This window comes from Bubalus kerabau, chromosome 11, assembly GCF_029407905.1.
Source record: "Bubalus kerabau isolate K-KA32 ecotype Philippines breed swamp buffalo chromosome 11, PCC_UOA_SB_1v2, whole genome shotgun sequence".
NCBI lineage: Eukaryota > Metazoa > Chordata > Mammalia > Artiodactyla > Bovidae > Bubalus > Bubalus kerabau.
In genome coordinates, this window is record NC_073634.1 from 49239983 (window position 1) to 49265207 (window position 25225).

At 41.4% G+C, this 25225-nt stretch overlaps 1 protein-coding gene across 2 annotated transcripts; it reads right to left on the minus strand.

The window, feature by feature from the left end:
* Positions 1-506: 506 nt before the first annotated feature.
* Positions 507-23432, minus strand: CKAP2L (cytoskeleton associated protein 2 like). Of its 2 annotated transcripts, XM_055540277.1 has the most exons (9): positions 23297-23432; positions 21067-21133; positions 19008-19059; positions 16712-17952; positions 13299-13506; positions 8480-8635; positions 4556-4619; positions 2967-3156; positions 507-1533 (listed from the first exon to the last, which is right to left on the minus strand). In XM_055540277.1, the coding sequence occupies exons 1-9, from the start codon at positions 23325-23327 to the stop codon at positions 1308-1310; spliced, it is 2235 nt and encodes a 744-aa protein (XP_055396252.1). In that variant the 5' UTR covers positions 23328-23432; the 3' UTR covers positions 507-1307. The 2 variants fall into 2 exon arrangements, with proteins under 2 accessions (XP_055396252.1, XP_055396253.1); XM_055540278.1 differs by lacking the exon at positions 19008-19059 and having other exon boundaries at positions 23297-23363.
* Positions 23433-25225: the final 1793 nt, after the last annotated feature.

A 25225-nucleotide genomic window follows, 5' to 3' on the forward strand; every position in this document is an offset into this window, starting at 1 on the left:
CTGGGTGAAGCAAGGGGTTGGATCAAGGTGAGTTCTCCAGGGTAATGGGTGTTCCTTGTGAGGCCTACTGGTGTTTCCCAGTTGATGTTGTTCAGTCACTAAGTTGTGTCTGACCGTTTGGGTCCCCATGGACTGTAGCCTGCCAGGCTCTCTGGTCCCTGGGATTTCCCAGGCAAGAATACTGGAGTGAGTTGCCATTTCTTCCTCCAGGGGATCTTCTTGACTCAGGGTTCAAACCCAAGTCTCCTACTTGTCAGGCAGATTCTTTACCACTGAGCTACTTGGGAAACCAGTGTTTCCACAGACACACCCCTAATTCTCTAGGCCAAGCTACCATCACAGTTTTCTGTAATAAATAAGATAAATAAGCAGGAATGAACAAAGGTTAATTTTTTAAGATAATATAAATATTAAGAAAACACATCTAAAATACATCAACTAGGTCCTTCTGTACATTATATTTACAGTGATTCTGATTGGGAAAGGCAAATGGGGAGTCTCTGGGGCTTAGGTGGTCTTCTCAGGCCAGATGTCCCCTATAGAGCATAGAACTGAAGAGGCAAGGGTCCTCTCCCTACTGCTCTCTGCTACTCCCTTTTACTTTTATCTGAAGCATTTCTGAATAATAAATGTAAACTAGGTTTGAATATAAAAAGCTTAATGACCACCCCAATTCAGGATTGTGTATCATTATAGGAAACCAGGCACAGAGAGGATGGGAATTACCCGTCATCTCCAGGGATCTGTGAGGGAAGTCAAAGATCACACAGAAAAGTCATTTGTGATCTCTGAGCCAAGGCACGGCTAGGGTAAACTCATGAGCTAAATGAGGGCATTTGACCAGATGGTGGGTTACATTCCATCTAAGTGGGGAAGGCCAGTGTCTACGCTCAGGTCTTTCAGGCTGCGAGGACCTGCCCTTTCTGCTAGGGTGGATGCAGGAAGGAAAGTTTATCGTATTGTGGATCTGACCTCCTGATATAAAAAGTAACTATGGTGGGATTAAGGTAGGTCAATAAAATTCAAAAATTTTCTGTACTTGTGGGATAAATTAATATTCAAAAGTTGGAAATTTATGTATGCTGTAAAACTGTGGCCAACTCCAGTCTTAAATAAACCAGACTTTCCTGCAGGGATATAAAATTTGAGAGTAGGTCCTGATGAATTACTTTTCAAGTTCTAGGGGCCCATGGCCTGCATCCACAATGCCTCTCCATTATACAGTTTCTTCCAGGTCACCTGGGTAAGTGCATTTCTTGTCTCATGGAGGCTCTGAAATGTCTCTTAAAAAAGAAAGCACTGAGAAATTATGATTCAGAGACTGGAAACCCTAACGTTACAGGCAAAGCCTCATTTTTGCGGAATATAAAGCACTCAGTCTCTTCCACTTCTAAGAGCTCGTTGAGAGAAGCCACCACGAGGTCGTGTTCCTGCAGCATTTCCGGGTAGCGGGACACGGCTCGTTCAATCCTGGCCGAACGCCTCACGGGTGTGATCAGCTTCATGTCCTGTACCTCTGGCATCCCATATATCCTAAGAGAGCAAGAGGTGCATTTAAAACCCTGTAACTCCTTTCAAAATTCTACTTATTATTTTCTTCTTATTCTCTAATAAAACATGAGAGAATTTCAACGTTGGCTGATACAAGAGATGTATCTAGGGCAGCGCTCATCCTAAGATGGATGTTCCCTGAATGTTAGAATGAACTGGGTGGACTCCACCATCTGTTCTCAGATGGTGTCAGCAGAGGGATTTCATTGAATGAAGTGCTAAGTGTGGTTTTGTTTGAAGTCAACTACTTGGCAGTTGGTGTTTGTTTATTCCATGAACTTCCACAGAGTTGACATCCTTTGGGGAAATTAGGCCTAACACCAAAAAAGGCTGGACTAAAGAATTCAAAGAAACTTTCTAGCTTCGACAGTAAAATCCAAAAACATCTTTGAAGATGGTGGACCAAACCACAGATGGAGACTGGAGCAAATTGGGCATCTTCCTGGTAAAGGCTTTAATGCATTCCTATTAATAGCCTGAAAGATAAGCTGCTGATACTTTCCACGGAGTGAATCCTGGCCACAGGATACAAAATCACAGATTACATTAGTCTTATAAAACTCATAGCCAGTCTGCTGAAAATGCTCCTAAAAATTCCCGAGCCAGTGAGAAGTGGCTTTCACATCAGCAGCTTAACTTCACCCACCCATGAGTGGAGTATAGTGGGGAAATGACACAGCTGAGAGAGGTGTTTAGAGTGGAAGAAGCCCAGCTGTGCTCCCCAGGAAAGTAAGACAAAGAACTGTGGTCCTGGCGCTTTTGTTTGAAATTTTCCTTTCAAGAGCATGAACAATGACATTGATACCCTGACACAGTTCCTTAAATTATTATGGATTCTGTCTTAAACTTCCACTTGTTTTAGAACCAAACACTTGATACATGAGCAAGTGATAGATGAGCAGCCTCTAACTAGTACTGTCCTGACCGCCCTCCTTGTTCTTACAGGTTATCCACGGCCCCTTCCTTCCCATAGCTCCAGAGGTTGCCCTTGCTTAGCAATTAGTGCAGCACCCCCACTCCTGACCCCCAGGAAAGGTGGATGGGATCTGCCATTGCAGGACAAATGAGGGTGAAGGGGGAGGACTGATTTCACGAGGAAGGGGTGACTCCACTCCAATAGCCCTCCTAAATCTGGCCGCTCCTTCCTCACAGGAAGGTCAGATCTCCTTGGAGGTGCTGTGGTCGGGGGGTGGGGGGTGGGTGTGTGTACAAAGGACTGTCTCCCTGGCATGGGCTCTACCCCTCCCCTCCCCCTCTTTCCCTTGACACCAAAGATCGATTAGATCACCAAGTCCTCATATGAGGCAGGAAGTATTCATATCACTAATCTGCTGGTATTCCAGATCTTCGGAGGAGAAACTGACAATTGGATTTAATTTAGACCTGCGAACACAAAAGCTTTACAGTGTGCTTACCGAGGGATTGGGGCGATCTGTAATTTGATACCAGGATGACCATCCTGTTCTGACTTTGTTATTTGGGGTGTTACTGACATCTGTTCACTCTCTTTTGGGGAAAGGCAAGATGCCCCAGATTCCATCTTCTTGGCCAGCTCTTCTATTGATGTTATATTAGTTTCATCAACTAAGGAGTTAGAGGTCATTCCTATGTATATAAGGTGAAAAGGAAAGACTTAGCAATTTAATACTGAAGCTAAAAAAAATCAATACAGTGAAACAGGAATATCTCCATGACTTCCTAGTGATCCTTATGGATTCCATATGCTAAATAAAGAGTAAGTGATTTAGAGTGGGACTTACAAATAGTTTTTCCCACTAAGCTTTGTAGTAACACCCTGCTGCATTAAGCCTCTTCCTAACCAGTCCTCCACACAACTTTTGGGCCTGTGAGAATAGATCCCTGCTACCCTTTCAACATTCTGAATACATCCCCAGTCTCTTACTCACTCTTGAAGGAGCTCCTCTAGTGACTAACCATTGGCCTCTTACCCTCATTCCACACCTTGGGTCAATTCTCCTAGCTTATTAGGGTTAACCCACTTGACCTTCTGATCCCCTCCAACCCAGGGATGACCATATGGCTCTCACCTTGGACGTAGGTGTAAATGTCTTGTGTTAACACAATGTGCATCATAGCCTAACCACCACAGCAACCAAAATGAAGGGAAGGAAATTTGACTGAGACATACTGTGGCTGGAGGCTGAGACCCCAAGAGAGGCCAACATGTGGAAAAGGCATGAATTCCTGTCTCTCTCTCTCTCTTTTTTAATCCTTTAAAGAACACTGCCGTATATTATAAATAAATATCTGAATTGTGGCATTGTTCTCAGTAAGAGTATCATTGAGTATATATATACTACAGCTTATTCCTAAAAGTAATGGGTTAGTTGGCTATAATTCCACATGGCTTGATTGAACTTTTGGTTCCCCAAAGTTCAATCTACTCTTAATGGAAAAAGATTTGTCACCTTTTAAGATTATAAAAGTAATCCATTTCATTTTCTCAAGGTGTAGTCCCCCCAACCCTGATCATATCACAAATATAATTACATATAATGTGCCACTCACTTTATTTGGCACATTTTTCATAGAGGAGTTCTCTAAAGGTTTTGGCCAATGACAGCAATGGTGAATGAACCATGTGAAATGATTCCTGAGATGGCTATGTTTTAAAGGTAGAACATGAATTTGGATGTATCCAGGTTGGTTGGCGTGTAAAAATTAAACACATAACTTAAACTAAAGCACCTCTCTTCTCTGGCTCAGTCTCTCCTGGTAAAGAGCCTCTTGTCTTCTCTCCAGGGAAGCAAGTCACCCTGGTCTAGGATGCTCTGGTGGGAACCTTTGTTTGGTGTTGGAGCAGTATATTTACTTGTAATAACAGAAATCAATCAGCTGATGATGAAAGCTGAAAGGTCCACACCAGGGAAACAAAGAAGTGAGAGGCATTTCAGGAACTTATAATTCTTTCCCTATTTGTGTTCCTCAGTGACCTTTATGTGAGTGGCTAGAGGGAATGAATTTAAATACAAAATAGCAGTACCTTCTGTGGTTCTGTTTCGGTCTTGCAAAATATTAAGGACAACTTCCCGCAACTCTTGTATTGGCTAGAAGGAAGAAAATACATGAATGGTATATTAAAAACATTCATGGAAAAAATGATCCAAGGAATTTAGGATGTTGTTTAACATCAAATAGACTTTTTATAACAAGAATGTTTCCCTTTTTAATCTCTTGTCTAACTATAAGTAACATTTAAAAGGCTTCAGTTTTAGCTTTATAGGAAAAATAAAGGAAGAGAAAAAATACTGGTTAAATGCTGGCATGCTTGACTTTAATGAAGTGATGAATTTATGGAACGTTGTCTATAATAAAATTTCTTTAAATCAAATTAGGTTTCTTATTGACTAACATGATCCCATCAAAGATGTATTCCCATATAAAGACTCTAATCCAAAGATATATAACTAAGCTATATAGAAAATTGATATGTTTTCAGTGTTGTCTTAACTGAATTTTTGTTTTTATCATGATAGTCATATATGTCCATACAGACAACTGAACAATAGGTCAAAGTTAAAAGGGAAAACTACCCATAATCCCATCATCTACATATAACCTTTAGTTAGCATTTTAGACAATTTCCCCCCAGCTTTTCCTTTAATTCTTTTATTTGGTAACGTAATATAAAAAACACTAAACTAAAAGCTATCACAGAAAAGTAATTTTCTGATAAAATTATCTGAGATAGTCTTCCTTCCCTCCCACCCCCTCCTTCCTTTTTAAAGTATGTAAACGATGCTATGAAACAGAACATCACAAATGAACTATACTTTCTCATAGGAACACAGTATTTGGAGGCTGGTCTTACTGACCTGGGACCCTATATCAAATAAATAACAGATATAAACTGAAAATAGAGCACAAAAGCAAAGCTGTCTATACATTTTTATAAAAGCTAAAATACTTAACAGCTAAATGCTTAAGGAAATGGGAATAAATGTACAAAATACATTGCAAAGCATCTTAATTATATAAAACACTTATTAAGTGTATATTTTCACAAGCTTCTAGTTAAAGATAGATTGAGTACACAAATATGCCTAATCCCTCTTGAAACTCTTCTGAAATGATTTTAAAAAGGGGTTAAAAGGAGGCAATAGCCACAGAGAATAGAAGAAATAGCAATAAGGATGTAGAAGGAAGAGGTAGCCAGCTTGACCAATGAAAGAGTCAAATTCTATGCTGGCAGTTTGGCTGAGAAAGAATCTGATTCAACCTCAAAGCCTCTGAAAGGCTCAGGAATTGCTGGAGGGCTCTAGAGCATCTGTCAAAAAGCAGTCACACCTGGGAATTGCCTGGCAGTCCAGGGATTAGGACTTGGTGCTTTCACTGCCAGGCCTGGATTCCATCCTGGTCAGCGAAGATCCCCAAAGCTGGTGGTTTGGCCAATCAGTCAATGAAAACCATTAGACCTCCAAATCTACCCTGCATCCCTGAACTCCATGCAGACTGGTGGCTCTGTCCCGCCCACCTTCATCCCAACAGGGCACCAGGCACATATGCTCCAAGTCTCCGGATGATATCATGCAAGACTGAGGGTGGGATTGTCTGTTGAAAAAAGGGATAAATGAAAGTTTCCATGCTGAAGGTTGAGACTCCCAGTTCCCTTTTCTCCAATAAAGGGGAATTGGTAGCCTGATTCCTGGTTCTCGGGAAGGAGGATAAATGAGCCTTCTTCAGAGAATATGACCAGTCTTAGAAGAAAGATCTCTTAGATCTTTCTTAGATCTTAGAGGGGGTTCCTCAATCAGCTGACTCAGCCAGATCACTCTATGGTAAAGCCTCATCTGTGACCAGAGTTTTTAATAAGTTTTTAAAACCCACTTCATACACATACAAATGGTCCAGTTTCACCAGCATCTGAGTAAAGCCTCTAATGAATAATAGAGAATACAACCTTCAAAAAAAAAGGAGATGAGAGAAGAAAAAGATTGGAGAAGAATCAGGCAGTGCAGGAAGAAAAGGTAACTTGATAGTTCTGGTGGAAGGAGATCCCAGAATGACAACTGATAAAGATGGCAGTGAAAAACCACCAGTTGGCCACTCACCACAACCAGAGAAAGCCCGGCAGTGCAACAGTGAAGACCTAGCATAGCACCCCCCCGCCAAAAAAAGAAGAATAACCTGAGGAAAAGAAATCAACAGAATGTAATGTTTTGAAAGTACTGAAAAGTATAGATAATTATAGAAGAGTTTGGATATACTAAGCAAAGGGAAAACAAGAAAATAACTTCAGGAAAATTAGAAAACCATACTTAAAAGGCAAAGTAACCATAGTAGGTACTACATGGATCAGTATATACTTCTCACCTATTTACATATTATAGGGAAAAGAGTTTTAAAACTATTTGATGCAATCTTTGTTAAATTATATATAGAGATAGTGGTTTTACTAGGTTTTAGAATTACAAGTTATTTCATGAAATGGCTCTGAATGATTGATCTATGGATATTGATGTGTTGGGTTTAATATATTTTTTAGGTTTTTTATGGTGAGGTATGAGTATTGGAGGAGAAGGCAATGGCACCCCACTCCAGTACTCTTGCCTGGAAAATCCCATGGACGGAGGAGCCTGGTAGGCTGCAGTCCATGGGGTCGCTAAGAGTCGGACATGACTGAGCGACTTCACTTTCTCTTTTCACTTTCATGCATTGGAGAAGGAAATGGCAACCCACTCCGGTGTTCTTGCCTGGAGAATCCCAGGGACGGGGAAGCCTGGTGGGCTGCCGTCTATGGGGTCACACAGAGTTGGACATGACTGAAGTGACTTAGCATAGCATAGCATGAATATTGGATTTCTAAGTATTGGATATTGATGTTATACTATAATTTTCTATGCTATTGCCTTCCATAAGTGCACATTTCTGCAATGAGTTTTAAGTGAGACATATTCACTTGACACCACCCTTATGGCAGAAAGTGAAGAGGAACTAAAAAGCCTCTTGATGAAAGTGAAGGAGGAGAGTGAGAAAGTTGGCTTAAAGCTCAACATTCAGAAAACTAAAATCATGGCATCTGGTCCCATCACTTCATGGGAAATAGATGGGGAAACAGTGGAAACAGTGTCAGACTTTATTTTTTTGGGCTCCAAAATCACTGCAGATGGTGATTGAGCCATGAAATTGAAAGACGCTTACTCCTTAGAAGGAAAGTTATGACCAACCTAGATAGCATATTCAAAAGCAGAGACATTACTTTGCCAACAAAGGTCCGTCTAGTCAAGGCTACGGTTTTTCTAGTGGTCATGTATGGATGTGAGAGTTGGACTGTGAAGAAAGCTGAGCTCTGAAGAATTTATGCTTTTGAACTGTGGTGTTGGAGAAGACTCTTGAGAATCCCTTGGACTGCAAGGAGATCCAACCAGTCCATCCTAAAGTAGATCAGTTCTGGGTGTTCATTGGAAGGACTGATGTTGAAGCTGAAACTCCAATACTTTGGCCACCTCATGCAAAGAGTTGACTCATTGGAAAAGACCCTAATTCTGGGAAGGATTGGGGCCAGGAGAAGAAGAGGACGACAGAGGATGAGATGGCTAGATGGCATCACCGACTCAATGGACATGGGTTTGGGTAGACTCTGGGAGTTGGTGATGGACAGGGAGGCCTGGTGTGCTATGATTCATGGGGTCGCAAAGAGTCAGACATGACTGAATGACTGAACTGAACTGATTCACTTGACAAGAAAGTGACTCTATTTGTTTACATGTGACACTATTTTCTAGAAAATAAATATTTTAATTAAAATGTTCATGAAGGACATATTGTACTTCATATTTTGCATATAACTTTATGAAGTAAATTAGAACATTTAACATTACATCATATAACTGCCATTTTGCAAACAACAGAGAACTCATATGAAAGAGGAGTTTTAAGAAGTCACCCATTCAAGACAGATACTTACTGTGGCCCCATTTCTAATGGCCTCTTCGTAGAGCCCAATAACATCAAAGGTGCCTTTGCTTGCCAACAACTTTGCTTTGCAGATCCAAAATTTAGCAAATTTTTCAGCCTCAGGAATACTGGACAAAATGGCAAATACTTCATTAGAAAGTACACCCTGGAAAAAAGAAAAGTACCCAGAGGTAATTGTTACTTGCTGTTATTTTCACATCTCCTAATAGTTACCATAGCAGGTATGTAGAAATCAGTCTGATAAGTGTTTTTTTTTTTAATTAAAAATATTCAATTTTACTGAAGTAGTTTATATAATAAAATGAACCTATTTAAATAGTTTTGAAGAATTTTTGCACTGATGATTAAATTTGAAGAGTTAAGAGACCAAATAGAAAAATGTTTATCATAGCTCAAAGTAAGAAATTGTTCTACCTGTTTATGCAAAACCAAAACCTAACCAAACCCTAGAGTAATCAACCTTCCATGTACTTTTTACATAGTCATAATAAAGTGAACATTGAATAGTGACCAGAATTTCTGCTTAACTAACAGAAGCATAAGGATGCATAGGTGTGAAAGGGTCATGGATGTACATGTGTATGTGTTGGGGATCCATGCACGTATATATGTGTGTGTGTGTGTGTGTGTGTGTGTGTGTGAGTCATTCAGTTGTGTCCAACTCTTTGCAGGTATATATAAAGAAGGTTAAACCACATACAAAGGAACTTTATAATGGCTTCATAGGTTTGGACCCTTTCTGCCTTGTACTGAGAGCAGCGCAGTGACATGGACTAGAAGGAAGATGGGAGCTACTATGCTCAGAAATCCAGGTAGTGGCACACTGAACCAAGTAGCACCTCCTACTCTTCCTGAGATGGGAAAGACACGGGGGTAAGCTCACAGTCAAGAATCACTAATGCCTGAGGAAACCAACACTGCATGAAAGAGGCATAAAACTCAACAACCAGAAGAAAGAACACTGCTGCAAACAGCTGAGGGCGCAAAGAGGAATAAATTTTAAAAGTGTTGTAGTCAGTATCTTCAGAGTGATAAAATACTGCCATCATAAAACTAGAATCAATGTTATGAAAAAGAATCAATAGATGGGCAGAACAGTGGCACTGTTGAAGAATAATCAGTGAGCTGAAAATCCAGCTGTGGAATTCTTCCAGAACCCAGTGAAACAGAACAAAGAAATGATGTATATAAAAGAGTTCTGGAGGACACATCTATACTCTATATTGGATATATTTATAAGATACATCTATATTGGATATATTCCAATATCCATGTAATAGAATTTCTTCAAAGACACAGAGAAAGAACAAAGCTGAACATGCATTGCAGTTATAGAAGAAAATTCCTAAGGACTGAACAAAGAAACAAATGTTCAGACTGCAAGGTCCCCAGAGAGCTAAGCAAGATGGATGAAAAAAGACCCATATTTAGAAAACCAAGGATAAAAAGAAAATCTAAAATTCTTCCAGAGAGGGGGAAAAAAAAACAAGATTACCTACGGAAGAATGAGAGATTGACACAAGACTTTAATAAATCAACAATTCCAGATGCAAGAGAGAAAATCAAACAGTAACTTTCAAATCTTCCGGGAAAAACCATCTGAATTTAGACATTTCCCCCAAACTATGAATCCAACATGAGGATGAAATGATGACATTTTTATAAGCATAACAACTCAGAAAGTTTACCATTCAAAAACCATAAAGTTATTAGTGAATGAACTTTAGAATTCAACTGAAAGACTTGAAACAAAAATAGCCACAAGAAGAATATGATATATAATTGCACACCATGTTTGAACTCATACTTAGCACTTTCTTTTGTGATTCCAAATTATATGCTTTCTTTATGAAATGAAAACTGGATCAAACAAAGACATGAAGAAAAAAAACCCAAAAAATACTGCATGTAAATTGAGTTACTAAATAAAATGGCAGAAATAAAGTTAAACATATATGTAATTACAATAAATGTACATGGGCTAAATGCACTTTTTAAAAGCAGAGAGTTTTCCATATTTTGTTAGAGAAATTAAACTATATATTCATATGAGACATACCTTTAAAAATAGAGAGATAGGGAAAGATTGTAACAACACAAAGCAGGTGTGGCAAGATTAATATCAGACAAAAGAAAAATCAGAGCAAGTCATGAATCTTTATGCACTTAACAACATAACTTTGAAAAATAGAAAGTAAACATTGATAGAAAGACAAAGTGACATTATGAAATCACAGTGCCAGTAAAAGACTTTGGTATATTTTTTTCAGAGAGCAAAAAAAAGCAAGTAAACGAACAAAAAAATAATCATGCTATTTAAAATTTCTAAGTTTGATCTAATGGATATCCATGTAGAATTTTCTATTCAGCAGAGAATACATACACTTTTCAAACACTTTTGGAACATTCACCAAGGCTGATCAGACATTAAGATCAGAAAGAAAATTTCAACAAATTCCATCAAGCAGAACACACATAGGCTACATTCACCAACCATAATGCAGTATAATTAAAAACTGACAGACAGGTAGCCAGAAAAACAAAAACAAACAAAAAAACCAGATACCAACAAAACCAACTACCTATCTGGAAGTTAAAATACTCTTCTAAGGTAACTTCTGGGTTGAAGACCTCAAAATGGAAATATCAAACTAGCAACAAATAAGAATGTGTCAGTTATTGAGCTTCAGTGTCTTAGCTCTAAACCCACCTTTTTTTTTTTTAATTTAATTTTATTTTTAAATTTTACATAATTGTATTAGTTTTGCCAAATATCAAAATGAATCCGCCACAGGTATACATGTGTTCCCCATCCTGAACCCTCCTCCCTCCTCCCTCCCCATACCATCCCTCTGGGTCGTCCCAGTGCACCAGCCCCAAGCATCCAGTATCATGTATCGAACCTGGACTGGCAACTCGTCTCATACATGATATTTTACATGTTTCAATGCCATTCTCCCAAATCTTCCCACCCTCTCCCTCTCCCACAGAGTCCATAAGACTGTTCTATACATCAGTGTCTCTTTTGCTGTCTCGTACACAGGGTTATTGTTACCATCTTTCTAAATTCCATATATATGCGTTAGTATACTGTATTGGTGTTTTTCTTTCTGGCTTACTTCACTCTGTATAATAGGCTCCAGTTTCATCCACCTCATTAGAACTGATTCAAATGTATTCTTTTTAATGGCTGAGTAATACTCCATTGTGTATATGTACCACAGCTTTCTTATCCATTCATCTGCTGATGGACATCTAGGTTGCTTCCATGTCCTGGCTATTATAAACAGTGCTGCGATGAACATTGGTAAACCCACCTTTTATCCTCTGCTTTGTGATACAGAATTCTGTAAGTCTATAAATCACTTTGTTTTGACAGCAGTTCCTTGATGGGCTCAGCCAGTGTGGGGCAGTAGAGGAAGGCTGCAGGCTGCAGAAGAGAGGGGACTTGCTCTTTTTCGTTTGCTTTCATCACCCCAGTAACGGCTCTTCACTCTGGCAGCAGCAGTTGGTTCTAGCCTCTACCTTTTTTACCCTGGCATGCACGGATGCTGCCTCACTGTGCTCCTTCAGAGGCAAAAGCCCCAACTGGGTAGTTAGCATCCTTTTCTCCAGGTCTGAATCCCAGCCCCGTAGGCCCCTCCTGCAGCTCCTGTGGCGCCAGCATCCTTAGAGCTGGAGTCCCATTAACACCAGGGTTTGTCTCTCCCCGCTTCTAGGTTCTGACGTCCCCAACCTCTCTTTGTTCCCCTAGACCCAGTGGATGCTGCTAGCTGCTTCCTATAGTTATTGCCACTGTTACCTGAGATTCATTTCTGCTGTCCGTTCTGTGTGTGGCACCCCTATCTCCTTTGATGATTGCTTTATCATTTCTGTGCACACAGGCTCACAAAGTACTTTACAGGCAGCATCTGTGCCTCTTTGTAATGTGTCCATAGAGTCAGAAGGGACTGGGCATTTTTGACCCCCAAGGGCAGCCATTAATCAATGACCATGGAATGACTAATGCCACAGTTTCCCCCCCGATCAAGACAGCTCTGAGAGATGAGACCGGCACTGTCTCTGGAGCTCCCAGGTGGTTCTGTGACGCAGCGACTCTCCATGAACTCTGCTTGAGACCATGCCTTGCCTGCCATCTTTCTCCTCCTGGTCCCACATCCCCAACTCCCCTCCCAGTTGTCCCCTGGAGCCTCTTCCTAGTAAACTACTTCCACACAAATTCTCCTTGTACGGTCTGCTTCCAGGAAACTCACATAAAACACTGTGAAAGTGATTTTCATACTACATTCTTTCTACTGAGATAGCTTGTGTTTCTGTTTTCCTGACTTGACTCTTAACTGATATGAAACATTACCTAGTCAAACCTGAAGGATAAGACCAAAGCTAAATTTGGAGGCTAGGCCTTGCCTTTTGACTATAGCTTCACCTCCAAATGTCAAATGTGAACTCTTTGGACCTTGATACACAAAGAAGGCAAAGTTCCTTTTGGATCATTCCGGATCCAGACTGCTTGGGTTAATTTCCCAACTTCTCTGGGCCTCAGCTTCATTTATAAAGTGAATATAGTAATAGTTGTTATGATAATTGTATGAGATAATATAAGTGAAGTGCTTAGAACAGTACCTGGCATACCAGGAGCCATTATTTAAGTACGTATCATTATTATTATTACTATCACTCCTCCCTATTAAAAGGAGTAGCTAAATTTCTGCTTAGACAGAGGTTGTCTCCCTGAAACTATACTTAAGAAAAGTGTTTAAAAACCCTAAGACTTGGCAAAGCTTTGGAAGATTATCGTTCTCACTCACCCTTTCAATGAGCTGCAGACATTCTGTCAGAGTGTTGTTAATTTTATTGGACAGTTCAAGTTGTGCTTTCTTTTCTTCCTCTTCTTTTTCCATACTCTTCCAGAATGAAATATTCATTTCCTCTATTATTTTCCTTTTTGTTTTAAGCTCCATAGGAGGCCGTTTATAGATTTTCCCCTTAGATTTCTGCCATTCTTCCAACTGTTTCCTGTTATACAATATAAACAGGGAACAGGTTTAGGGTTTTTTTCTGGTACATGGATAAGATTCTAACATACAATGAGCATAGATTAGCACTGCACACCTTCAACTGCAAAGTCAGGAGAATGTTTTGAAAACAATTTACTAATTGCTATGGAGGCACTGGTTGCTCCCACCCTTCAGAAGGTAGATGCCAGATGGATTACTAGGATTACAACATGTGGTTAGCATCTCCATCTTCAAATTCCTTAATTTCCTGATTGTTATTCAGTCGCTAAGTCATGTCTGACTCTTTGTGACCCAGACTGCAGCATGCCAGGCTTCCGTGTCCTTCACTATCTCTATAATTCCCTGATTATTCTTCAATATTATTCCCTGAAAATTTTTATTTCACCTGTATGCTACTTCTGACAGTTGCTTTCTTAAGACATCCTTCCATCTTCGTGATCACTAACTCAGCACTCCATTTCTCTTCTCATAAGCTCTGTATCTGCCACTCAACCAGATGTTCCAAACCTATATTCTGCCCTCAGTAGGGTCTTGGCCACTTAAAGCGACCCACTTGGCCCAGTTTCTTAAGCCTCTCCTCATGACACAGGACCCCTGCTTCCCCTAAGAAGGGCAATAATTTCAGGGCTCTTTTCTTAGGTAGCTAGTCTCTGATGGCACCAAGTCCTAGGCTGCACCCTCCCCACAGTTCCCACTCTGCACTCCTGCTCTGAGGCAGTCCACAGACGACTGTTGGGGGTGGCACCAAAACATGAGGACCCAAGCATCTGAGTGTAGGCTCTTCAGCTTCTCTAAATCACAACTACACTTTTATGACTCACAAATGTACATTTAAGCCCAGATCACTCCCTAGGCCCCCAAACTGTGTAAAACCCTCTGCCTAATTGATATCTGTTGTTTGATGTCTGGCAGGTATTTAGAATTTAATATCGTCCAAAACAAAGCGCTTGATTTTCATCTCTAAGTCTTTTCCCAGAGCCCTCCCTACATTGGTAAATACTATCCCAACTTACCCAGCTGCCAGGGCCTAATCTAGGAGTTGTCATGAGTAGTCCTTTCTTTCCTCACATCTGACACGTCATCGTATAGTCAGTACTGCTTCTGTCTCCACTGCTACCATTCTTGGTCCAGTGCACCATTACCTTCTGCCTGGAATGCTGCAGCAAGCCTCCTAAGTCACCTCCTTGCTTCCACTCTAATTCTTTTCAAATTTATCCTGTGCACAGCTGCTGGTGATCTTTACAACGTAAACCAGTGTCACTGCCAAGAACTTCTCATGGTTCTTGGTATAAAATTCAAAATGTTCTCCATGGCCAGAGGCACAGAGCAATGCACCCCCTGCCTACTCCTCCAGACTCACATCTCACCACTCTCCTGCTCACTCCCTGCCATCCAGGAGCCCTGGCTTCCTTCCAGTCACCTGACCCAAGCTCATTCCCGTCTCAGGGCCTTGTAATATCAGTCTTTGGTCCTCTACTCAAATGATACCTCCTTGAAGGGGTAATTTTCTGTAATTAATCTTATTTAATCAATGTGTTGATTTTCTATTAATATCTTCTGCACTGGAATGCAAGGTCTGTGAAGATGGAAACCTTGGATGGTCTAGTGCCTAGCATGGTGTTTGGAACACATTAAGTGTTTAACTGCTGTAAAATTCACCTTTTCTGGCACACAGTTCTGTTTGTGTTGACAAATGCATGAATATCATGTCACCATGACTACAATCAAGATATAACACCCTTAAAGATTCCCTGATGTTTCTTGGTGGTCAGCCATGCCACCCACTTCCAGCTCCCAGCAATCACGGATCTGTTTGCTGTCCTTATCATTTTGCTTTTGCCAGAAAATCAGCAACTATTAACGCTCTTAGAATTTGCCTTTTCTAAAGTCAATTCATTCCCAGGACTTGAAAGCCATAGATTTATTATTCTAGTACTTTCCATATACACAACAGAAAAAAACCGTTCCCTAAGAGTAGACTGCGACTGTGTGCACACCACTGTATCTCTCAGTGCCTGACACATTGTAGGTGCTGAAGGAACACCCTAGGAATGAGTGAAGATCTATTCTCTCTACAGACTCCTCCTCTTTTGGTCGTCAATGCTGGCCAATTGTAATCAGACTATCTTATGATCCACTGTAGGTTATGTGGTCTAGATGTGAGCTCCAGGGTAGGGACCCTGGCCTCCTTGTACACCAGCTCCAGGTCTTTGCATTCAGTTTTCTCTCTATTAAGACTTGTCTTTCTTCTGGTCACTGTCCTTTTTCAGCCCAGTTGTCACTGTTGAAAGTACCTCCCCCGACCCTTCTATCTAAAAAAATCATCCCGGCCTCCTTCTCTCAATCACCTCACCCTGAATCAAGTTGTTTATTTTCTGTTTCTTCAGGGGGCAGAGAGCTTATCCGTTGTGTTCAGGGCTGTATTAGAAAATAGATCCTGCCCTCACTTCACTCTGCTACACCTTTTAGCTACCATCTTATTTTATGTGGTCCTTTCGCCCTTGTCAGGAATCTCCTTATTTTCTACTCCAACCAAGTGTACCGAGGTGCTTCTCCTGGGATGTTCACCGCATTGTGAGAATATATATGGTCCTGTGCAGAAAGTGTATGGAGTCCTTTGGCTCAGTTTCAAGCATCACCTATGTTAATGCCTGAGGTCCTGATTTCTACCATCTGAACTCTATGTGAACTACTTAATTCTCTCTGCTTCAGTTCACTTTCCAAAACTTGGCCTGCTCAGACTCATAGAAGTTCCCTGCTCCTTCTTCCCTGATAACCTTTCTGGCTTTACACACTAGTTGGCTTGATGAGGGATTACCATCTCTGCACTTCCTATCTATGCAAGTTCACTACTCTGGCTCCTCCCACCCTGCCTCTGTTCTGTCCCTGTGGGGCAGGCACTTCCTGCATGAATAATCTACCTCTGCAACCCCTACTTCTTGGTCAACTATTTTGCTTGAATTTCTTTAAAAAAGAATTAAAATAAAACTAAAAAATAAATTATTTCAAGCATACAGAAGATTACAGAGAACAATCTCCACCCAGTTCTATCAAGTCTTAATATCTGCTTTGAATTTTTAAGAGTTATAGCTAAAATCACCCAGGAGCCATTATTTATGACCCATTTCCTGACTTTAGCACTCCTGATAGTCAATTTGCCTAGCCATCTTAATTTGCAAAAGTATGGAATTAAAATAAAGTACCTTCGATCCTCTGCTGCAATCTTCTTACATGGATTAGTTTGGGCCCCATTCAGGACTCCTCTTCCACTTATGGTTGGGCCACCAGCTTGAGTCCGGGGAGCTGTCTTGTTTAGAAAACATTTCTGGGGAGGAGCGCTTTTGAACTTGGAGTCCAGAGTCCGCGCTCTTTGTTGACAGCTGTTGTCGCATTTATTCCCAGTGGCTCCATTTGTTCTTATGCTAAGGGTGCTTGGAATGACGGAGTTAAAGCTGCCAACAGTCAAATTTGGCCTTTGGCTTATGGCTTTTGATTTCTGCAGTGCATATGATGTCTGAGGTCTACAACAAGCCTGAGTGGGTTTATGATCTTGCTTAATGTTTGGATGTCTGTGGTTACATCCTCCTTGAAGCACACTGGGGTGTGTACTGGGTTTGCTGTGTTTTACTTTCTGTTCAGTAACAGTGTATGACTGTAACTTAGCTTCATTTGGTCTTTCACACTTACTTCTATTAACCTTTATAGACTTTATGTCCTTAACCACTGTTTTCTTTGTGGCTTGAGTCCTATTAAGTGTCTGGACAAAGTGAGAAGGGAGGGTTTTGGGGGGTTTTCCCCCTGGTCTTATAAGGTCTGCTACTCTAGAGAGTTTCTGAGACTTCCCTGGTGGAACCCTGATTTGTGTTTCTTCAACAAATGGTTTAATAACTCTCTCTTTCAGAGCAGCACTGTTCACTGAGCTTTTGCCCAAGACTTCTCTAGTAGAAGCCAAACTGCTTTTGGTTTGATTAGTTTGGGGCTTATTTATGGTCCAGGATTCAGGATTTGGCTTCCTTTCCAAGTTTGGTAAGTCTTGGGGCAAGTTCTCTTTATTCATCTCTTTTAGACAGCCACCCAGGGATTCATTTTCAACATGGGTATTGTCCACAGGGTCTGTACCTTTAGCAGTTCTTGGATCTGTTACCTGCTGCTTTGTAGTTTTCAGTTTCTGTATATTAAGTGATCCCATGGTTTTTCTTGGCTGTTTTCCATCAGTGGATGATCCAAATCCATGCAGCTGTTGACTATTGCCAGGAGGCTTACCGTTTGGGTTAGAAGAAACACTTTCTGAAGTGAGCCTTTTGCCTAGTTTTGGTGGCTCCAACTTTGGCCTCTGGGACCTGGTGATACTGGCAGGTCTGGACTGCAGTTTAATGCTGATGGATCTTGTAGTTTTGACAGGCAAGGCAACATGGTTGGTAACATCCTTTTTGGGTCCAATAGTCTAAAAAGACAAATAAATTAAAGGTAAAAACATTAGTCCATTGTTTTTAAAGTAAAAAAAAAACCAACTAGTTATTTTGTTGATAACTTAAGAAAATTGATCCTGACTAAACAAAGATTCACTAACAGATGACTTTTATAACTTGAGTTCCTATTAGAAATATATTAGAATTAATAGAATTCTAACAGAATTCTGCAGATCTGCAGTGAACACACAAAAATTGCTATTTAACAAAATAAACAAGTACTTGCTGAGTGCTCACTGTGTCCCAATGATGTATCCTTCCTGGAATTCCAGAAAGATACAAACATACTAAACTTATGTTAGGGTACCTCCTGAGTTCCTCCTCATACTTTCGTTTGTTTTTTTTGTTTTGGTTGTATTGAGAGGCAAGTGGGATCTTAGTTACCTGACTAGGGATCGAACTCGTGTACCCAGCAGTGGAAGTGCTGAGTCTTAACCACTGGATCACCAGGGAAGTCCCTTCCTTGTACTTTCTATTGCTACACTAATTCTCTTAAAACAACACTGCCTTTGAAAGGTCAGAGTGTCACTCAAGGAACACTGTCTCATCCTGGAGATTAGTGGTATGGAGTGGTGGGAGATGCTGGCAGGCCTGAGATACTGTGCGACAGCTCTGAATAAGCATCAAATCTCAGTAGAAAGTGAGTCATATCTGTGAAGTTAGGACAGGGTTTTAAGGTTAGATTCTACATTATTCATAAGTAAATACTTCAGTCATGTGACTTAATTTTGGGTAAGAAAGGGAGGACTAGGTAGCAGAAAAGTGAAAACTAGGGAGGGGTGTTTAGAATTAATAAGGATAAAAACAGAAACAGGCCACTGAGGATTCTACAGCATCCACACTGAAAGTGATTACTTAGAAGGGAGAATTTGTCAGAGATTTATTGACTATCTAGGGAAGGATATGTCAGTGCTAGAGCTACGACTTTCTGTTTTTGGTTTGGTTAAATGATGAATAATTACTATGTAAGTTTCGTGAATGTGTAACCAGACCCACTTGGCATTAAGGGCAAAGGCTAATTTCTACTTACAGATTTAGAAGGTGGAGGATTTGGGCAATTATTCTTGGCTTTTAGGTAAGGCCTAAAAAAGATGAAATAAGATTAATTCTTAGTACAGAAGAATCAGCAAGGCTTGGGAGTACAGTGATTAAAAATATTAAAAAATATTATGGTTATAATTTTAAATCATTAGAATTTCCATGTGGTAAAAAATTCAAAAATTATAATTAATAAAAAGTCTCCTTATCAACCTTTCCTTAGTCCTATTATTCCACTCCTTGGTGACCAGGACCACTCTTACCTATTTTTTTTTCTGTGATCCTTTCATAGATGTCCTATACATAGAGACAACATTCTAACAATATTAATAAAATATGTTTTTCTTCATATCTGCATAGTCTTACTCATTTAAACATCATTCTCTGAACAACGCAATGTGCCAGTCACTAGAGATTCAATGCCAAATAAGTGCTTCTTTAAAACACATGTTTGTTTTCTATGAGTCTGTTTTGCAAATAAATTCATTTGTATTAAATCAGCTACACTTCAACTTAAAAAAATTTGCTTGTTTTTTAAGTGTCTTCAACTAGTTAATTTTTAGGTGAGGAAAGCGATATAAATAAAAGAACATAGAGGCACACATGAAAACTAGCTAGTGAGACAGAAAAATTAAAAAAAAAAAAAAAAAAGAAAAGTAGAGGAGAATTTAGATTCAAACTTCACGGATCATAAACTGCCAAACAGGAACTTTGATCAAGACTTGATGTTTGTTTCTCTGGTCTTGGATGCACATCCCAGGAGGGCAGGGACTGCTTTGTTTTGGTAAGCACCTTATCTCTAGAACCAAGAGGGATTGATACATTATAGGTATTAAGTAAATTGTTGAATAAATGAATTAAGTTTATTTATTTAATCAAGGAAATCAAGTCAAGTAAAAACTCAAAGTAAAAGAAGGCAAGAATATACAATGGAGAAAAAGACAGCCTCTTTATTAAGTGGTACCGGGAAAACTGGACAACTACATGTAAAAGAATGAAATTAGAACACTTCCTAACACTACACACAAAAATAAACTCAAAGGGACTTCCTCGGCAGTCCATTGGTTAAAACTCTGCGCTTCCAATGCAGGGGGCATGACTACGATTCTTGGTTGGGGGAACTAAGATCCCATATGCCATATGGCTCAGCCAAAAAAAGAAAAAAACTCAAATTGGATTAAAGATCTAAATTTAAGGCCAGAAACTAATAAACTTAGAGGAAAACACAGGCAGAATACTCTTTTACATAAATTTCAACAAGATCCTTTTTGACCCACCTCCTGAAGTAATGGAAATAAAAATAAACAAATGGGACCTAACTAAACTTAAAAGCTCTGGCACTGCAAGGGAAACTATAAACAAGATGAAAAACTCAAAGTAAAAAGAAGCTAAAACAAAGGCTGAAAGCTAACTTTGTGAAAATTTGTTTTCACAAGGGAAACTATAAACAAGATGAAAAACTCAAAGTAAAAAGAAGCTAAAACAAAGGCTGAAAGCTAACTTTGTAAAAATTTGTTTTCAACTAAAAATTTAGCAACACGTTGGGGAAAAAAACATATCAGTGCTAAGGTAAGCATGGTGACACCATTGAGATGACAAGATGTCAACAAGAGAGAAAAGTGAGGCCGTCATATTCTGTTCACCTCCAGTCAGTGCTAAGAGGAATACCCAAGCACACTCTCAGGCTAGAGGATGGGGATGTGCAGTTTACAGTGGATGGATTATATAACTGGTTTTCATTTTAGAAAGCAGCACCAGGACCAGGACCATCCCTCTTCCAGCAAACAAAGCAGAGATGGGAGAAGCTTCCAGCATTGTAGGTGCTACTGTAGACCCTTCTCTCTCACCTTGGGAGACTCACAATAATAATGCTTTTAATCTTTGCCAACATTTTTATCACACCTGCACCAAAATACCCTTTTTGAATAATCCTAGGATCCTAATGCAGTCTGAGCAGACTGCAAACAAAAGGGCTATGTTTTGGCAGAGCTTTAAATTGCCATTAGCAACCAGGGCAACAGAGCTTGCATAACTGTGGGAAATAGACTCACTTGGTGTTTTGGCACTTCAGTTTTCCCTTCGCTGCTAGGTACTCCTGCAGCTTTCTCTGCCGCTCTTCTGCAAAACAGGCAAGCAAACAACAGAATTTTAGCTCAAGATTTTAACAAGCTCACTTATATTCTAAAAGAAGGCACTTTTCTGTATGGACTTTGGTGTTGGACCATAATGTTTTAAAGTCCCTAGCCTTACAGACTTGCCTCCAGGTTCACATCAACATTGACAATAAAATTTATATGTCCCATTCTATGCTAAGCTCTTTACACTTACATTACTTCCTTTAATCTGGACAAAAATCCTATAAGGTATTTTATAGTCTGAAATTTAAACATGGATAAATGCTATACAGGGAATTTCCTGGTGGCTCAAGCAGTAAAGAATCTGCCTGCCAATGCAGGAGATCCTGGTTTGATCCCTGGGTCAGGAGGATCCCCTAGAGAAGGAAATGGCAACCCACTCCAGTATTCTTGCCTGGGAAATCCTATGGGCAGAGGAGCCTGGCGGGCTACAGTCCATGGGGTTGCAAGAGTCCGACATGACTTAGCAATTAAACAACAACAACAAAATGGTATACAAAGCCAGATTTTGAAACCAGGTTTTTTCAACCCAGAGCCCTTGCTCATATCCACTGTTCTCAGCTACAACCTATCAAGCTTCGCATGAAGAAATGCTATTACTGGCCCACCTGAGCTGGTGAGCTCAGGGCTTGTTTTATTAATCCCTTCTGACAGGAATGATGATTTTTGCCCACAAACCCTTTCTTTTGGAACTAAGGACAAAATAGGCTAGGCTGGAGGTTCATCGCAAACATCTATCCTGTGAGGGGATGAAAAGTTAGTATTTCTCTCTTTGAGAAGTTTTATCCTGGTAGTGGTGATAAAAGCAGGTCAAAGAAAGAACTATGAGAGTCCAGAGGCAGGAAATGAGTGAGGGGAGCGGGTGATTAGAAAAGGCTAAAATTAAGATGGTTGTGGTGTTGAAAAAGACCCTTGGGAGTCTCTTGGACATCAAGGAGGTCAAACCAGTCAATTTTAAGGGGAATCAACTCTGAATAATCACTGGAAGGACTGATGCTGAAGCTGAAGCTCCAATACTCTGGTCACCTGTTGCAAAGAACCAACTCATTGGAAAAGACCCTGATGCTGGGAAAGATTAAAGGCAGGAGGAGAACGGGATGACAGAGGACGAGATGGCTGGATGGCAACATCGACTCAAGAGACTTGAGTTTGAGCCAAGTCCAGGAGACAGTGAAGGACAGGGAAGCTTGGCGTGCTGCAGTCCATGGGGTCTCAAAGGGTCAGACATGCTTTATCGGCCACACAAAAACAACAGCTATAGGGGGTGCAAAACAACTCAACCTCATTCAAACTGAGTTGCCCTGTGTTTTGATATCTGGTTCTGATCCTTCCCCAGGAGACAGCTGTGTTGAGAGGGCTGATGGAGCTGAGAGATGTGGCTGGAATCCCAGTTCTATGATGTCTAGCCAGTTAGCAAACCTTGCTGTTGCTGAGCAGGTAAAATGGGGCAGAAATGCCCATTTTTAAGGGCTGTTCTGTAAAATGCCTAGGACAGTGCTTGGGCCCTGGGAAACAGTCAACAGGTATTATTGCAGAAATTAACAAAACACTGTTCATTTTGGAGCAGGTGACAGGTATCTGAGCAGGAATATTTAAAAAGTCAACAAAGGGCTCCAGACACATTTAGGAAAGTCAGGGAGCCCAGGACCCTCTGCATCGATGCAGATTTAACCCATCAGCCTCCAGGGCGCGTGTGTTGCAAGAAGACCTCCGTGTCTGGGTGAGACCCGCCTTGACAGCTGTCACAGCCCGCTCGGGCGGGCGGCGTTACCCAGAGGGCCACACCCCGGCTCCGCCTGAAGCCAAACCTGGGCCGCGAGAGCGCTCGGCTTTCCACTGGTTGTGCGATCTCGGGCAAGGACCCTCGGTTCTTTACCCAAACGAGGTGACAATGGCAGCTTTTTGCAGTGCTGCTGCGGGACTCTTTGGGAAGGTGCCTGGAGGCGTGGCCTCGCGCACAGCCTCCCAGCCCCCTAGCCCCGTTTTCTCACCGAGGCCTGGAGCGTGGGCTTGGGTCAGCCCCCGCAGAACCAAAAACGCCCATGGGGAGACAGAGGCAGGCAGGCAAGCGATCGGGTCACTTCCGCTCACTCGGGGTCCTCCCTTCGTCCCCGCCAGTAAAACAGCTGCTGGAGGTCATACTCACCCGCGGCGGCGGAGAGTCCAGGCCGCACCATGATTCTCAAACGACAGTTTTTCTTCAAAGGCCGCGCCTAGAGAGAAAGCCGGAGCGCCGCGCTTGCGTCCGCTCTCATTGGCTCCCGTGGGTTTGAAACCTGCCAATCGGAAGTAGGGGAGGGTGGGCCCAAAGGAAATAGACGCGTTTCGGTTGGCTCTACCCTTCAAGCCCCACCCTGGGGCCATTTGATTGGAAGAATATACAAAGGGCCGTTGGCATTGAAGACGGCTGGTTGGGCGGGAGGCGGAACCCTCCCCACCCCCTTTAAGGATGAGGTGTCTGGGTTGCTGCGGTTTCAGTTACGAGAAAGGTGGCCAGGACAGGGGGCTGCACCCGGACCCCACAGACAAAGCTCCTCCTCCGCCGTTTCAGATCCTAAGGTTCATATAAAAATAGTATAAAACCAAAAAGATTAATTTGGCAGCTCCTCACGAGTATACTTCCTACTTTTTATGGATCTCTGAAGTTAAATGATCTTAGTTCTTAGTACAGCAGTTCCTGGGTGCTCAGTCGCTTAAGTCGTGTCTGACTCTTTGCGACCCTATGGGCTGTAGCCCGCCAAGCTTCACTGTCCATGAGATTCTGTAGGCAAGAATACTGGAGTGGGTTGCCATTTCCTCATTCAGGGGATCGTCCCCACCCAGAGATCAAACCCGCGTCTCTTAGGTCTCCTGTTTGGCAGGATTCTTTGCTATTAGCGCCTTCTCTGGTGGCTCAGAGGTTAAAGCGTCTGCCTGCAATGCGGGAGACCAGGGTTCAATCCCTGGGTCGGGAAGATCCCCTGGAGAAGGAAATAGCAACCCACTCCAGTAGGCTTGCCTGGAGAATCCCATGGGGCTACAGACCCCACCCACTCCAGTATTCTTGCCTGGAGAATCCCATGGACGGAGGAGCCCGGTGGGCTACAGTCCACGGGGTCCCAAAGAAGGGAAGTTATGACCAACCTAGATAGCATATTCAAAAGCAGAGACATTACTTTGCCAACAAAGGTTACAAAGGTCCATCTAGTCAAGACTATGGTTTTTCCAGTAGTCATGTATGAATGTGAGAGTTGGACTGTAAAGAAAGCTGAGCGCCAAAGAATTGATGCTTTTGAACTGTGGTGTTGGAGAAGACTCTTCAGAGTCCCTTGGACTGCAACGAGATCCAGCCAGTCCATTCTAAAGGAGATCAGACTGATGCTAAAGCTGAACTCCAATACTTTGGCCACCTCATGCGAAGAGTTGACTCATTGGAAAAGACCCTGATGCTGGGAGGGATTGGGGGCAGGAGGAGAAGGGGATGACAGAGGATGAGATGGCTGGATGGCATCATCGACTCGATGGACATGAGTTTGAGTAAACTCCGGGAGATGGTGATGGACAGGGAGGCCTGGCGTGCTGCAATTCATGGGGTCTCAAAGAGTCGGACATGACTAAGTGACTGAACTGAAGTGAAAAATTAATAAATAGGAACCCCAGTAGATTAGGGAGACCAGCAGGGGGAGATGTCATATCCTGTGACCATAAGTAAATAAGTGAAAGTTGCTCAGTTAGTCTGACTCTTTGCGACTCCATGAACTGTAGCCTGCCAAGCTCCTCTGTCCATGGAATTCTCCAGGCAAGAATACTGTGAACATAGCAAGCCCCATAATAAGAAGAAAGACTCCTTTTCCCTAACAAAGACTTGCCAATGAAAAGCCAGGGACTCAGTTTATTACAATCCCCTTCCCCCAACTTTCTTTCTCCCCTCTTTATAGAGCATTTTTCTTCACTTGACTTGAATGCGGAGGCTTGCTGTGGTTGCAGACCTCAAACTGCAATTTATGTAATTCTTTATACTGAAGTTGTTTCAAAGTTTAATGAACAAATTATCAACTGCAGGCAGTATTTTCCTTGCATTAGTTTCTACAATTAA

Excerpts from the sequence above, each read along its gene's own strand:
- CKAP2L (XM_055540277.1), bottom strand. The coding sequence starts at position 23,327 with ATGGTGCGGCCTGGACTCTCCGCCGCCGCGG. Across the intron at positions 13,507-16,711 it reads ATTGCAGCAGAGGATCGAAG|GAAACAGTTGGAAGAATGGC; the intron begins GTACTTTATTTT and ends ATTGTATAACAG. Across the intron at positions 4,620-8,479 it reads CCATTAGAAATGGGGCCACA|CCAATACAAGAGTTGCGGGA; the intron begins GTAAGTATCTGT and ends TCTTCCTTCTAG.